The 16,252-nt window shown below is 41.7% G+C and overlaps 2 protein-coding genes across 6 annotated transcripts; one reads left to right on the top strand and one right to left on the bottom strand.

Annotated features, from left to right (window-relative positions):
* Positions 1 to 354: 354 nt before the first annotated feature.
* Positions 355 to 7,546, bottom strand: LOC147144375 (P2X purinoceptor 5-like). 5 transcript variants are annotated; one of them, XM_086035361.1, is made up of 12 exons: positions 7,256 to 7,546; positions 6,319 to 6,469; positions 5,665 to 5,736; positions 3,908 to 3,983; positions 3,171 to 3,267; positions 2,997 to 3,074; positions 2,772 to 2,910; positions 2,563 to 2,699; positions 2,392 to 2,485; positions 1,346 to 1,411; positions 1,175 to 1,257; positions 355 to 1,101 (listed from the first exon to the last, which is right to left on the bottom strand). In XM_086035361.1, the coding sequence occupies exons 1-12, from the start codon at positions 7,390 to 7,392 to the stop codon at positions 1,053 to 1,055; spliced, it is 1,179 nt and encodes a 392-aa protein (XP_085891487.1). In that variant the 5' UTR covers positions 7,393 to 7,546; the 3' UTR covers positions 355 to 1,052. The 5 variants fall into 5 exon arrangements, with proteins under 5 accessions (XP_085891487.1, XP_085891486.1, XP_085891484.1 ...); XM_086035360.1 differs by having other exon boundaries at positions 2,563 to 2,910; XM_086035358.1 differs by having other exon boundaries at positions 355 to 1,257.
* Positions 7,547 to 7,655: 109 nt separating this feature from the next.
* dhx40 (DEAH (Asp-Glu-Ala-His) box polypeptide 40) lies at positions 7,656 to 15,741 on the top strand. The gene is made up of 17 exons (XM_086035351.1): positions 7,656 to 8,476; positions 8,591 to 8,736; positions 8,818 to 8,937; positions 9,566 to 9,802; positions 9,977 to 10,043; positions 10,125 to 10,256; positions 11,267 to 11,366; positions 11,453 to 11,539; positions 11,617 to 11,799; positions 13,100 to 13,180; positions 13,263 to 13,420; positions 13,672 to 13,786; positions 13,880 to 13,988; positions 14,076 to 14,170; positions 14,943 to 15,012; positions 15,108 to 15,336; positions 15,428 to 15,741. The coding sequence occupies exons 1-17, from the start codon at positions 8,305 to 8,307 to the stop codon at positions 15,547 to 15,549; spliced, it is 2,223 nt and encodes a 740-aa protein (XP_085891477.1). The 5' UTR covers positions 7,656 to 8,304; the 3' UTR covers positions 15,550 to 15,741.
* The last annotated feature ends 511 nt before the right edge of the window (positions 15,742 to 16,252 follow it).

The following is a 16,252-nucleotide window of genomic DNA, read 5'->3' as shown; positions in this document are numbered from 1 at the left end:
CACGATTAAAATATGCTAAGCTGGCGTTATGTTCCCCTCCCCTCCTCAAAAATAATATTTCAGATCATAAGTAAACAGTCTAACTGCATTAAGGTGAACTGAACCTCCAGTTCCACACTGGTGTAAAAGTATCACAAATAATTCAGCGTTTTGTCACATTCACCCCACCATCATTTTTGCCGTAATATTATGATGTTATTCACAGAATTTTCTTTTTTTTTTTTTTTTGTTCACTGAGGCCCCAGTACTCCTTTGTATTTGGTATTGTGCAAAGACCATTGAATTAAAAAAAAAAATCCCTTTATAACATTCAATCACTCCATGGCATGTTATTAGAGGACAGCTGACAGACAATAATGAGATGAGAGGACGTCTTTTTATTATGACATTGGATTGACTACAGCGCATTGACAGACAGCGACCCACATAGTGACGCACTAAGCAACATGAGGGACGGATTAAGTGTGTGTTTGTCTATGTCACTTCTATCGACTGAAAATGACATCACGCACCCTCAGGGCTCAGGTAACGACCAATCATAGCTCACCTTCAGAAAACGGGTGTGATGTCTGTGATGTCATTTTCAGTCGACAAAAGTGGCAAAATGGCCGCCCCCTGAGATGGCTAAAAACGTGTGGATTTTGCTGCTTAACTCATATTGCCTTGTTTCAACTAGTGGGCCTGCGCAGAACATATTCTTGACAAAATACGTTTGTGTTGACTTCCTTTTGAAGTCATCCCTCCATCTATTGAGTGCAGTCTAAATGTGCGCATGGGTGGAGTGCTCCATCTACTGGTATCTTCGTAGACAGGCACAGTTAGAGAGGGGCCTTTCCACCGCTGTGGGAGTGAACACAGCTGACTTACTTTCTTTCGAATGAAAGCGGCTCCACCCATTCTCTTTAAATTCAGTGCAAGAGACTAATATTTCACTACATGACAGTATTTTCATTGGTACATTTTACTAGAAAGAATTCATACTTTGTATTAATGAGAAAAGTCTGACATTTGCAGTACACTCAAAAATACTTCGCAAAGTCGAAGTTAAAGTACTAAGATGCCAGAGTGGTTTGCTCGTGGCTGCCTCCAGCTGCTGACTGCCTGTGGACAACAAATTGACATTAGCGTAGCATCGGTGGTGGCGAGTGGTCCTGAAAGTATTAGCAGCACATACTGGGACCCTTCAAATTTTCTCTCCCGATAAGCGGTGCCGTTCTTCATGATGTAGAGAAGGATCATGTCACACAAGAACACTCCCTGTTCAATCCAAATTAGCATTGTGTCATGCATCTAAAACAAGTTAATGTGGGGAAAAAAATGATAATAAAAGATGGCTGCTACTTACCGCGCCCATTAAAGCTAACCCTGAACCGACACTGATGGCTGTTGGGACAATATTGAACATTCCAGCCTAAGAACAAAAGGAGAATTTATTCAACCACTCTTATTTCTTACAATTACATGTTTTATTACATTCATTAACTACGACACTTTGCTTGAATAAAATATATTTTATAGGTACTCTGCTATTTATACATTTTTATATAAAAAAAACAATGTCAAGTTGTAAGGCAGGTTGTTGTTTTTTTTTATTTAAAATGTAAACTAATTCTCTCTCTCTCTCTCTATATATATATATATATATATATATTATTATTATTATTATTTATTTTTATTTTTTTTAAATACCTTTAAAAATCGTATGACACATTTTTTTTTTTAAATGCACCAAACAAAAAAAGCTTTTAAAAGCGCTAAATGATAGTTGTTATAAATATAATATAAATTTAACAAATATCATGGTGCCAAACACGACAGCAACTTCAGCATGGGAAAGGTAACACGCAAATATAATAGGGGATGTCACAATATCGACAATATCGTGATATTAAAATTGCCACAATATATCGTCATGTCACGATATTAAGAGCAGCAAATCTGTTTAAGAGTCCCAAGTTGTTTTCCATTTGTGCAGTTTGAGCTCCCTCTGGTGGTTAGTTTATTAGTGCAGTTTAATTTGATGCAAATTTTTTTGCCACCCATAATGGATGGATAGATGTTTAAGACCCACGCTAATTGCCAGATAAAGAGGAAACATAACACATTTGAGTTCCCCCACAAATCGACCCGATTCACAATGTGTGCATTAGCAAGTAAGTGCCTCGATATTAGGTGTTCGGTCATTTTAGGTCATCTATATCTTTGTGAATGCTGTTATTATGTAAAAAAAACCGAATATTGTGATGTTTTATATTGTGATGTTTTTTTTGTTTTTTTTACAATATCGTGCGCTTTTAATATATCGCCAACCTCGTGATAATGATCGTATCGTGATATTATCGTATCGTGACATCCCTAAAATATAGTGTAAAGTGATTTCATTTTGCTTACCCTCCCATTCACCATGATGTTAAATCGGACTCCATAGACTTTGTATAGCGATCGATAACTCTCACCAGCGGAGTTTTTGTAATAGCGAGCGTGTCTGTGTGAAAGTAGGAATCGTACAATTAGCCAACATTTCAATGCGCAAGGGATCCTTTTCTCTTGAACTGCAAATACCTAAAGTTGAATCCCATTGCAATGGTCTTGTTGGAGGCGGCCATGTCCTGGCGGCTAAATTGGTACTGTGGGTGGCACTCGGAGTAGCCTTTGTCAAGGTCACAGTCCCACTGGATGTGGATGCCGATGGAGCCACCCTTTTGCGCAAAACAATACGTCCATTCATGGCGGACCTGCTCACGTGACGTCATAATAATGATAACACCAACATAGGTTGCCACGTCCTTGAAGTTGTATCCTGCTCGCGCGGTGATGTCTCCCAGGCGAAAGATGGGGCAGTAAGGATGGAGCTTTTCGTCATATCTGCATTTCAGGTAGGACACATCCGTTGTCTCCAGAATGTTGGACCTCAGGAGCACAAAGATTAGCACGGCGATACGGTGTCGCTCACTTTTGGATGCTTTGTCTTTGTTGTGTGGTGATGAAGAACTTACTTTGAAAATTTGAATCTGGGAAATTGTATAAAATTCTTGATGTAGATGGTGAAGTTTTCTGCGTTGGTCAGCAGAGAACTGTTGGGAAAGACAAAGTCATGGACGTCCCGACATTAAGTTAAATCCAATAGAGCAAAGTGAAAATGATCCGAGCGAAACAACATGGCTCCTTACTGTGGTTTCAACTTTCTTTCAACGGGACACCAGCCAAAGATTTCACAGGTTCCAGTTGCGTTTTCATCCCCGCGTACGCATCGCCCACTCATGGTTCCTTCGGGAAAAAGACAGAAGAATTCAACTTGACTTTAAAGCGCAAGTCAACCCAAACATATTTTTTTCAAGAATATGTTCCCAGCAGGCCCACTAGTTGAAACACGGCATTCTGATTAATTTTTGCGCTTGTGGAATATAAATTAAGCAGCAAAATCCACTCATTTTTAGCCGTCTCCGGGGGCGGCCATTTTGTCTTCGGTCGACTGAAAATGACATCACAACTGCTCACAACGACCAATCGCGGCTGACCTGTTCTCTGAATCCGGGCCACGATTGGTCCTTGTGAGTAGCTCTGATGTCATTTTTAGTCGACAGAAGACAAAATGGCCGCCCCCAGAGCTGGCTAAAAGCCAGTGGATTAACACTTATTCCACAAACGCGATATTTATCAGAATGCCCTGTTTCAACTAGAGGGCTTGCATAGAACATATTCTTGAAAAAAATATGTTTGGGTCGTCTTCCGCTTTAAGTGCTTCATCGAATGGCCGCTGAATTTGTACAACTGGAACCATTATCAGGAAAAATATGCCTCCAAAGGTGCACAAAGGTTTGGAGTTTGAACCGCCATCATGCGAGCGGTGAACAAATGTTGCGAGAGGACTTCTTTTGTGGCCCATGATGAGGGTTGAGCGTCCTACCGTGGCCAGACACTACGAGCTTTCCCTCGTCGCAATCGGCGTCTTCCTGGCAGAGGCCATCCAGCACTTTGGGGCTCTGGGGGAACACGCGCAACAAACTTTCAGTGACTTCCAATCAGGGATTCGCAACTTGTTTCAGCCACATTTTCTCATGATTATTAAGTCCTGCCCCACTTTTTACGTGAGTCGACCGGGTACAGTTACATTTATGTTTCAATTCAAAACAGCCTTAGAAAACAGCTCATTTTGAAACATAAATACACCTGTTTAAAATCACTTATCATCCATCCATTCCTTGTCCTCATTGAGATTACATTTAAAATTCCATTGACCCATATCAGAATTTTTTTTTTTTTTTACAATAAATGTTTTTCATTTTATCCAGTTTAAAGTATTACAAGACACACTCTGTACATGCACAGCAAAAGATGATCACTCGGTATGCAAAAGTATGACATGGCCAGGACGCAAAATTGAACATTTCACTTACCTTTGTTTTGCGCACAAACTGAGAAGGAACATGACAATTGCGCGTAATAAAGGACTAGAAACTGCTTAAATCAAAAAGGCCTACACTTCACTCACTCCCTGGACTTTCTATCGCACAACATTTTATAAATATAAACAGCGAACACGCATTACTGATTCTTGGTTTATGGCCCGTATTAGTTGATGTTATGGCAATACATGATCAATTGAAAGTTTGAGTTGCAAAATGTGATACTTGATCTGAAGTTGCGATCAATTCCAAGAAAGCCCTCTTTGGAGCCCTGACGCGACCGCTCTCGCAAATGAGCAACTGCGCTCGAGCGCCACAGCGCTTTGTGTAACTGCAATTTGATTTATAAGGACAGAGCGAAGTAAGCGGACACAAATGTACACAAGCCAAGTGCCTGCGTGACATGTTGGTTGTTTTTCTTGGCTGCTGCCAGGGTGAAGTGGCGGCGAGTGTGCGTGCGTGCCAGGAACCTTTTACAAGCTCAACATAAGGGTGAGCAATATTAGTCGGGTAAGTAACATTGTTTATTTGATTATTTACAGCAAATGCAATATTAAAACTCTTGTTGTTATTTCATTAGATGAATGAATACAAACAAATGAAATTAGGAATGGATTTGAATCTAAAAGACTGAAATGATGCAAGAAATGTCACAGGACTCAAATGCTCTGTCGGTCGGATGAAGGAACAGAGCGAGCCATACTTTTGAGTGTGTGCGGCATCCTCACACTCAAGGCCGTCCGGAATAGTTTCCAGATGATCGGGCGTCAGGAGAGCAAATAAAGTATGTTGAAAGTAAACGCTCCGCGACAGCTCGGCAACATGCGCGACCTGCGAAGACTTGCGGAGAAAGTACACAGTGACTTCCCGCCGCGTTGGCTTGCAGGGCTGAATTTGAGCGACTAGAATAAGGGAAGACAAACATTTCTGAGGCCAGCCATTCAGCCATCCATCCGTTCCCTATACCGCTTATCCTCATTGTGTTCCTTTTCTGCCCGCATTTTTTTTTTTTTTTTTTTCCTGTCCAAGTCAAGTGACCAAAAAAAAAAAGCCAAGAAAAGTCTCTTTCAAGTTTCAACTGCAATAAACAATCCCTGGTTGTGTTCTCCAGATCCACACCCAAATTTGAAATTCAACTTCTGAGTTGCATAGCGTGTGCACACACAGGTGACTCTCAATCTTTTGGAATATTGTGAAAAAAAAACTTTTCATTTATATCATTAGCTCAAATTAAAAGAGTGAAATATTCATACCATACCTCCGCACAGTATCCCAGCTTCTGATTGGGGGTCTCTAGGAAATTAGTGACAATAAAAAGAACAGCTTCACCCTGCATGTAGAGAGCAACGTAGGTCATAAAAACAACAAGTATGTTGAACATGGACATCTTTATTAGTTTAGGGCCTAAACTGCATACATAACGGTTTGCCTTTTAATTTAAGGCTAAAGGGATATGGGTTTTTTTTTCTGTTTAAGATGCTGATAGCTAAAAATTATATCATCATGCTAGTGGCTTGGTTTGCGCTTAAACAATAATGCTGTCTTGTAATAAAGATGAAGTAAAGTGAAGAGGAGGTGTAAAAATGTACTCCTTGCAAGCTTCCTGTAGAGCGCAGATGCAGGTTACGAGGAGCATCAGTTGGAAATAACCGTCGCTACGAAGCAGTTCTGCAAAACCACAAGTCTACAACCCTCAACCGAGGCCATGGCAACGACCATCATTCTGCATGACAACAAGGGCGTCAGTGGACTCTGGACCAACCAGACAAAGACATCTTTATTCTTTCACTTTTGATGCATTGTATAAAGGCTGGGTCTAGAAATGAAATTGTGTCGTTCCCGTCTACACCATCTCTGCTAAGGCTGAGATAGGCGTAGTGGGTGACCCAACTGAGGGTGTGTGTGTTTTTACCTGCGGTGGGATGACGTAGTCTTCTGGCCCCCACACCAGCACGCCCGACTCGGTGGTGTTGGTCACCGATGCCCCCTTCAGTTTAGTGATCACTGTGCTCTGGATGGCCTCGTCTTTCTCCTGGTAGCCCTTCTTGCTTAAGAAAACCCACCTGGGGGCGGGGAGAAAAAGCCAAATGGCGGTCAAAGCAATTACACAAATCATTTGGTGTTTTGGACAAGACACCCGTACAAATGTATAGTGCTCGTCCTTATCAGGGTTGCATGTGCGGTGGAGTCTACCCTGGCTGACAGTAGGTGAGAGGTGGGCTACACCCTTGACGCCGACCAATCGCAGGGTAACGTAAATATATAGAGTGCTGTATTTTTAGACTTAAAAAACAGATTAGTTTGTGAATGAACACATTGTAAAATAATCTATCACATCTGATGTAGATACCACTATTTTTCATCAATGCTTCTAGTGGGCCACATAGGAGTACACACCTCCCTACCAGATGTATGACAAAAATGCCATTTTAAATATGGACAAACTACGTGCACAGAAATGACGCCCATTGACATGCATAGGGAAAATTGGGGAAAAAACATTTTTTGTCAACTCCCAAAATTCTTCAAAAAAAAAAAAAAACCTCCAATGTGCGCTTTCAATAGAACACGGGGGTTGGCTTCCCCAACTAAAATACACACAAAAAAAACAAAATATTTAAAAAAATAACAATAATAATTCAAATCCGCGACTAGATGAATTTATATTTATATGAATTATTTTATTATTATTAAGTGGGGACCATCAGACTGTGGGGATGAGCCACATGCGGCCCACGGGCCGTTAGTTGCATATCCCTGATATAACCGTACGTTTGTTATCAGAACGTTACGGCCCATCCGTATAGACAGACATGGAATAAGACAGACTAGACAAGTGTCTCACTTACCCTATAATGTAACCGATGATAGATAACTGGATGAGTCTGTACAAAATCCCAACTTTTTTATTTTTAGCCACTATGTATTTTTCCGTTTTATAGTCCAAAAAAGATAGAAGTCGTCCTTTACACGCACTCGCGGCCATCCTGCGAACGTCGTCACGTAATGTGTCGGAATGGCCCCTCTTGGAAGTCAACGCGCCCCTGCCTCATCTCTGCAACTGGAGGTTGACGAGTCAGCTGGTTATTACCCGTGGCCATCCTTCGCTCCCACCCACCACCACCTGACCTGTTCTGTCTTGTGCGTTTTTTGTGTGTGAAGTTTTGGAGGAGATGGAGCCGCGGGGCGACCTTTTTTTTTTTTTATCGTTGCGTCATTTCCACGTACCGGCGCAGGTAATCAAACTTCAAATCAAAATGTTTTATTTATTTTTTAAAGTGTCGCTAATACGAGCTGTGGAATCAAACGTTTGTTTCTGCTTTTCCCCTATTTTTTTTTGTTTAAATAATCGTTACGTATGCGTCTTTGTTGTGTCCTTACGATATGTGAGAAGAATTGTTTTTTAAAAAACGCACGCGAGGGGAGAGTAGTAGTAAGTCGTATGCTTTCATCAACATTTATTATTGACAGACTCCTCTAAAAAAATTAACACCTTAACACCCATCGGGAATATATTTATCTGACGTATTGTGACTAAAGGCAGGAAAAAATATTTATTCCTTATATCTTAGAACTCCAGATTTCACTTTCAACGTGTTTTCTTGTTTTGTAACGTTATGTTGGTTAATCAGATGACAGTAACAATTTAGCACGATTTAACGAGTTTCAGCTACAGTTTACGAACCGGACCTGTTTTCTGGTCACGTGTCCACAGATCAACCAATAGGAAAACGCAAAGGAGTAGTTTGCGGAAATAAACGTGAGCGTGTCGTTTCCGAACTGCAGGACTTGTTGGCAAGACACAGTCTTAATATTAGAATGGTTTAGGGCTCAGTAGTAAACTGCATAGTTTGTATTATATTTTTTATGACTTCCTGTAATAACTTCCGGACCAGTCATGTCCAAATCGACGGCGAAGTACCGGAAAGACAACGAGTCAAAACAGTTGCCAATCTACAAGTATAAAGCTAAACTGGTAAAGGCTGTGCAGGAGAGCACTTTTTTAGTGGTCACCGGTGAGACTGGCAGTGGGAAAACAACGCAGCTTCCACAGTATCTGTACCAAGCAGGTAAACCACTATTACTGTGAATGTTGTGAATTGAAGAACTCCGATCGCCATTCCAGGGCTATATGTGCAACATTTTAGTTTGCGTGATGTGCGATTGCCATGTTTCGTTGGCAGGTTTTTGTAAGAATGGCAAAATTTGCATCACCCAGCCCCGCCGTGTGGCTGCCATCACGGTGGCTCAGAGGGTTGCTCATGAGATGCATTGCACTCTGGGAAGAGAGGTGGGCTACCAGGTGCGCTTTGACGACTGCACGACACAGGTGAGCCGGCACCACAGGGCCACCCCTTGCAGACTGAGTTGTGAGAAAAAGTGATGTGATGTTACCGTGTGATTGAGACAGGACACGGAGTTGAAATACATGACGGATGGCTGTTTGCTCAGAGAGGTCCTGGCAGACCCTGGACTTTCTCACTACAGCGTCGTGGTCTTGGATGAGGTCCACGAACGAAGCCTCAACACCGTGAGTCACCAAATCTTCATGAGAAATAAAGGAGAATTAGGACCACAATCAAATTCAACATTAAAGTCCAAAGTTCTATGCAAATAGGGTGATCATTTAAAAGCGTGTGCCAAAACTCTGCACGTTCCATTTTTAAAAAAATGATTATAGTCTTGCTAAAGCCATAGCAGTCGTCATTGTAACACTATCATAAAATTATGCTTTATTGCTGGATTACTTTTATCTACCAATGAGGTTATTCTGAGAATATTTCATTAGTTGTACTTGTACAGTTGCTGTGCAATTCTCTTAATACCTCTTCATGATGAATAAGAAATACTTTCTTATACTTATGTACTGACTTTATTCTCGAAAAATAAAAGTGGTCTCTTCAATGTATAACTATATCCTTGTCAAATTTCATTTGCTCGTAACATCTCTTAGTCATTGTAAAATGATATCACTTTACTTGTACAATTCAGACCTAATTTTTGTAATACGTACTACTAATTGTTTTCAAAGCATTTTATTCATTTTGTTGTTGTTCCTGTGGTCCCTCCATATTCTACTCAGCTTGGCTTTGTCTACAATGACCATTTTGAGTCTTGAAATGATGCACGCACTTAAGTGGAAGGTCTTTTCATTGCAGGATATCCTCCTGGGTTTACTGAAGAAAGTCTTTTCGAATCCGACTGAAGCTATGAAGGGCCGAGTTTTCCCACTAAAGGTGGTGGTGATGTCCGCCACCATGGAAACGGACAAACTTTCTGCCTTTCTCTGTGACTGCCCCGTATTTTCTATCCCTGGAAGGACTTTTCCTGTCACCTGTACGCTGGGCACTGCTGTGGGACCTAAAGACCTGCAGAGCACCGGTTATGTGAAAGAGGTACACGGCTGAACTTCTGCAGTTTTTGTTTAACTTTTGATCCATATAGTTACAGAAGATTTTGCACAAATTCCATGCTGTACCATTTTGGAGGTTCTCAAAAGTACTTAAAAAAAAAAAAATCTTTTTAAAGTTCAGGATTACTGAGGAAGCTTGTTTTATGTTTCTATGCAGGTGGTGTCTCTGGCTCTGGATGTTCACACCAGTGAGAAGGCCGGCGATATTCTGGTGTTTTTAACAGGTCCGATACACTCGTCACTTGGACGTCTAAGTCTGAAGCCTGTTGACACCAAACTGTAAGCGATCTATCCGTGTTTGACAGGTCAGTTGGAGATCGAGCGAGCCTGCGATTTGCTGTTTGAGAAAGCGGAGTCTATCGACTACCGCTATGATGTACAGGACAAAACAGTGGATGGACTCCTTATCTTACCCCTCTATGGGTCCATGCCAACTGGTAAATGCATACAACTGCCGTCATGCACTTTGTTCTATTGACTCTATTGAAATGCAGCATTTTCCCATTTAAATACAATGGCACCTTCATTTACAAGCTTTCCCTGTATAATTTTCTACTTTGCTGTTGATTTCTTTCATGGTCCTACATTAATAAGCCTTTTGGGTGGAGGCCCTGTATATTATGATGTAATACAATAGTTTTCAATTATTTCATATTCATTGTCTTTATACATATTACGTCCGTGTAGTTACTTTTTTTTGCATGCTCTGTTTTTTTTTTCCAGTATAAATTCATACTGAATATTTACCATTTGACATTTTCTAGGCTTTTTATCTTCTTCAAGCCATTCCTTATAGAAAGATTTAACGTGATATGCAAAAAATGTGTGCAGCCGATCATTCATGTTTGATCCGTTTAAGTGTATAAAACTCAAGATATGGAATATGAAATATTATAGAAGCTAGAACGTCTTGATTTCATCATATTGATTGATGAAACTTGTTCAGTCTAGTAGTGGCCTCAGTCCACTGTTAATGTAAATAGTAATTGACTGATATTCTTTTTTCATGGCTGGTACCGATTATTAGTCAAGGAGGCCGATAACCGATATTTGAAGCTGATATTCTTTTTTTTTTTTTTTTTTTTTTTTTTTTTTTAATGGGCGGGAAATGTCATCAAAATTTTGAATGATAAAAAGTCCATCCCTAGACTTTGTTTAAATGCATTCAAGCACATTTGTTAAACAGAGCTTCAGATTTGCATCATGTTAAAGGAACGTTTTTTTTATAAACCAATCCAATCCATCTATTTACCCCCCCCCCAAAAAAAAAAAACTTAGAAGATACATTTTTAAATATTGGGCAAAAATAAATAAATAAATAAATAAATAACCTTCGACTGCATATGCTGAGAAAACTTGGATTATTAACGATGGAGGCGAAGAACATTCCAGTCGATCAAATCTGTCATGTAGTCTACTTTGCATTATCCGTCTTTGTCCTCCTCAGAGCAACAGCGGCAGATCTTCCAGCCTCCTCCTGCGGGAATAAGGAAATGTGTGGTGGCCACCAACATCGCTGCCACATCCCTCACCATCAATGGCATAAAGTGAGCATGCCGCCTTGCCGTTATGCTTCCATCACTGTTTACGAGCCGAGTAAGATGCCCTTTAAGTTGCCGCGTTGTGTTTTCAGGTACATCATAGACAGCGGCTTTGTGAAACAACTCAACCACAACTCCAGGGTGGGCATGGACATTTTGGAAGTGGTACCCATTTCAAAGTCGGTCCTACCTCCCGATGGGTTACGCTTCTTCTTTTGCCGGCGACAGCCGATGAATTTACTTCTGCTGCCGTTAGGAGTGAAGCTCTGCAGAGAGCAGGCCGAGCCGGGAGGACCTCAGCTGGGAAGTGTTTCCGCATCTACACCAAGGAATTCTGGGAGGAATGCATGCCCGAATATACGATTCCTGAGATCCAGAGGACGAGTCTGACTGCAGTGGTCCTCACCCTCAAGTGCCTGGGTGTACATGATGTCATTGGGTACGACGCATGTGTCTTCTGCAGTCAGTTCTGTGAGAGTGGGTGACTCGGAAATGATTTTAATGTCAAAACAATTTGTGGAAACTCTGTAAACGCTCAGCGATTCACGACGGGGGATAGGAACCGAACCTTGCCTGCATATTGATTGTTTAATCAGGAAATTTGTTTCTGCAACACCTCAAGCTAAATTTAGCTCCTCCCCGGCATATAATCATATCATCTCAAAACAGTTGGGACGTATGGTCTCAACAAACCAACTTGACACCAATGACTACTTTTTACTTGGGCCATAACAGAACAAGCGCAAACATTATGCAGAGAGCCGGTAATAGGTGAGTTTTCAGGTTCCACAGAGGGGGAAAAAAATGCAAATAGACTAGCATGTGAATATGAAATTCACTATAATCTAACGTAAATAAATAATAAGAATAAGAAGGCCTTTATTGATCCCGCAGTGGGGAAATTTTCAGTGTTACAACAGCAAAGATATAGGTCACACAGAGACGGCGGCATAATGTAGCCATTCATGTATAACATTAACGGCAAACATTCATTCAACGTGAATTCATTTGTTCCGAGTTCAAAATGATCCGTCATAAAACCTTATTGTCAAGACAAAAAAATTCTTGACAATAATATGTTCTATGCAGCCCCACTAGTCTAAACTTGATATTCTGATTAATATTGTGTTTTGTGGAGTACAGACAAAGCAGCAAAATCCACCTGTTTTGGTCCATCTCGGGGGGCGGCCATTTTGCCACTTGCCGTCGACTGAAAATGACATCACAGTTGCTCAGGTCACAACCAATCATGGCTCAGCTTCAGAAAACAGGTGAGCCATGACTGAAAATGACCTCACAGTTGCTCAGCTCACAACCAATCATGGCTCGGCTTCAGAAAACAGGTGAGCCATGATTGGTTGCGACCTGAGCAACTGTGAGGTCATTTTCAGTCGACGGCAAGTGGCAAAATGGACAAAAACGGGTGGATTTTGCTACTTAGCTCATATTCCACAAACACACTATTAATCAGAATGCCGTCTTTCAACGAGTGGGCCTGCATAGAACATTCTTGTAAAGAAAAAAGTTTGGGTTGACTTCTGCTTGAACGCCGTCTATGACTGGCCCATCTGTTCCTTTTTTTTAAAAAAAAAAACCAACTCAAAATCAATCAAAAGTTTTCAGTGTCCCTTCTTTAAATGCTCACTCAGCTGCAGTCTCAAGTCTCTCTGCGAACATCTCACAGGTAACATTGTTGATCAGTGAGCTTCTCTCTCTCTCTCTCTCTCTCTCTCTCTCAGGTTTCCCTATCTGGACCCTCCAGAAGAGAGGTTTATCCTGGAGGCGCTGAAACAGCTCTATCAGTTCGATGCCATCGACAGGTTTGTTTGCGCGCGCTTTGCCTTTTTCGCCGTTGTTGACACAACAGTGCCAGTTGTCACGAGGGGGCGTGTTGTCTGCCAGGAGAGGTCGGGTGACGCGGCTGGGGGAGCTGATGGTGGAGTTCCCCCTGCAGCCGGGCCTCACCAGGGCCCTGCTCAAAGCCGCCTCGCACGGCTGCCAGGATCTGCTTCTCCCCGTGGCCGCCATGTTGTCTGTAGAGAATATCTTCATCCGGCCTGGTAATGTTCCTCTGCATCACGCCAACGTAGATGATGAAACTCAACCAGGAGAAAATATTGCTTCAAAAACATAAAAGACGGCGAACATGCACTTTTCACGGAAGATAGCAATGCAATTGACACCCCACCGAAAGGGTTTATACTCTTGCTTTATTTTTGTCGAAATGAAGCCCCTCAACTCATTTCAGCAGGAACCAACCCCTCGTTTTTTTTGTGGAAAACAAAAGGCGCCTGCTTTACCTCTCACCCAGGCCACGCTGAGAAGCAGAAAGAGGCCGATCAGAGTCACGGAGCCCTGGCGGCCAACAGCGGCGGCATAAATGACTTCGGTACGCTTCTTAGCGTGTTTCAACAGTGTAAATCCAGGTACTGGTCACAAGATGAGCATATGCTCTTTGTTCTCGTCTTTGTTTTAGTCTTCTGCACAAAATCAAATCTTCTTACTCTTGGATTGCGCAGCGAAAGGCCATCAGTGTGGTGCAGGGATAACTGGATCCACTGGAGGGCGCTCAAGTCTGCCTTTAGTGTGGAGACTCAGCTGCGTGACATCCTCCTCCGCTTGCAACAAGTATTTATTGATTTGAATTCGTTTCCGGTAGCTATGGCAACTCACGCTGCTTGTCACCTCATATTAATTTTGTGCTTATCGTGCCAGAGGAGAGATTTCCCTGTGGAGAAATTTGATGGCAATAAGAACGAACTCTTCCGACGGTGTCTGTGCACAGGATACTTCACCAATGTTGCCAGAAGGTAATATGAAGACTAATTACAAATCCTTTGAATATTTAGTGGCGTTTTAAAGTGGCAGTCAACCCAAACATATTTTCTTTCAAGAATATGCAAGCCTACTAGTTGAAACAAGGCATTCTGATTAATATTGCGTTTGTGGAATAAGAGTTAATCCACTCGTTTTTAGCCATCTCAAGGGTGGCCATTTTGTCACTTCTGTTGACTGAAAATGCCATCACACCTGCTCAGGTAACGGCCAATCACGGCTGACCTGTTTTCTGAAGCTGAGCCGCCCTGAGTAGTTGTGATGTCATTTTCAGGTTGCTGTTTGATTTCCAATTCGTTCAACTTTCAGATGAACATTCCCCTTCAAATCAATTATATTTGGAATCATTTTTTCCGAAGCCCCCAACTTTTGTCACCATAGTACGGTCTAGACTTTTCAGCGTGACGTCACACTACATAGTAAAAGCTTGAATGTGTGAAGTGTGAGTCAAAAAGAAGACGTTGCTCGAAGGTCATTTGCTTGCAAGTGAGATGGGAACGCTCGCTGTAATTCACATGACAGCAAGCTGATTTTTTTTTTTTTTTTTTTTTTTTTTATCGACATGGCGGAAATTCAGACGACAGTTAACATGATCGTTGAGGAACCGGCTAATCAATTGAATGTCCTGTTGCTCGGATAAAGTGGAGCGTAAAGCAGATTTCTGTATTCATTTATGTTGAGAGGTGCATAGTACACCATTACTCTTATTTATTTCTTTCTTTATTTTTATTTCTTTGCCTCGCATAGATCTATTGGAAAAGTATTTTGCACAATGGATGGTCACGGCTCCATGGTTCACATTCATCCGTCATCATCGGTGAGCTGATTAAAATTCCCTTTTGTAGCATCGCAATGAAGTCTTCCCCGTTTCCACTTTCTGCGATGCCCTCTGTGTCCTTTTCTCTTTGTCAGCTGTTTGACAAGGAGATGGAGCTGGATTGGATTCTCTTCCATGACGTGTTGGTGACGTCACGCGTCTACGTCAGGACGGCGTGTCCCATCCGATACGAGTGGGTGAAGGATCTTCTGCCCAAACTGCACGAGGTCGACGTTTACGAACTCAGCAGCGTGGCGAGAGAAGAAGTCACCGATGAGGAGGTGACCAAGTGGGAGACGAGGGAGGCCGCCAAAAGGCAATCAGGTCTTTAGGAGTGCTGTGAAGTCCGCTCGATTTTAGGGAATTGCCACGTTCTTGCGCGTGTTGAGTGTCGGCGCGATGTGTTTTCTTTCAGAGATTTCTGCCGAGGACGCCTTGAAGAAAGTGGAGAAGCGAAACGATGACAGTAGTGTCAGTGACGCACGCGCGCGCTATCTTCAGCGGAAGCTGCAAAGGCAGCAGAATAAAGTCCTTTGAGAGTGCGCTTGTTTTAGCAGTGGAGAAAATGTCTTTTGCCGGTAATGGGATATCAAAGAATTGCAAAAACAAGGAGCCATATGCAAGGATTAATGGACCTGATTCACGGTGTCCACTAATGTTTTTTTTTTTTAATTAGATCCTGACAATATTTTTGATACATTTTTTAATAAAACTTCTATCTTGATCCACCTCTTAATATTGTGCAGTGCCTGTTTTAGGGTAAACCTAACCCTAACCCTTTATTACAGTGTTCAAGGGGGTGTTTGGAACAGTCCCGAGAACTGTCTGTTAGCCGTGAGATCTGCACCTGCAAAAACAAGTATCTGCACAGTAGCAACATTAAAATACACTGAACGACATCTACTTATTTAATTATTTGTGATAATTACAATTGATGTAAACCGGGGTCGCCCAAAGTCCATTGGATGACATTTCAGCTTTGATAGTAGATGATTTTATCCAAACACAAGTGGTGTCAAAACCATTTTTTTTTAGATAAACTTTATCCTTTTTCCGAAACATTAATCATCCATTTATTGATGACAGACTAGCTATGAATACATTTTGCAAGTATGTAGGCCTAGAATAGTTCCTAGTATGAAAAGTGCTATATAAATAAATGTGATTGATTGATTAATTAAGAGTGGGCCATAGATTGATTCGATCGTAATACTCTAAGTGTGGTATGCGGGCTCCCTCT

The sequence above is a fragment of the Filicampus tigris genome, chromosome 7, assembly GCF_054856515.1.
Source record: "Filicampus tigris isolate MCC_2025a chromosome 7, RoL_Ftig_1.0, whole genome shotgun sequence".
In the NCBI taxonomy this organism is placed as follows: domain Eukaryota; kingdom Metazoa; phylum Chordata; class Actinopteri; order Syngnathiformes; family Syngnathidae; genus Filicampus; species Filicampus tigris.
The sequence above is the reverse complement of the archived record's forward strand: the minus strand, read 5'-3'. Positions and strand labels throughout refer to the sequence as shown.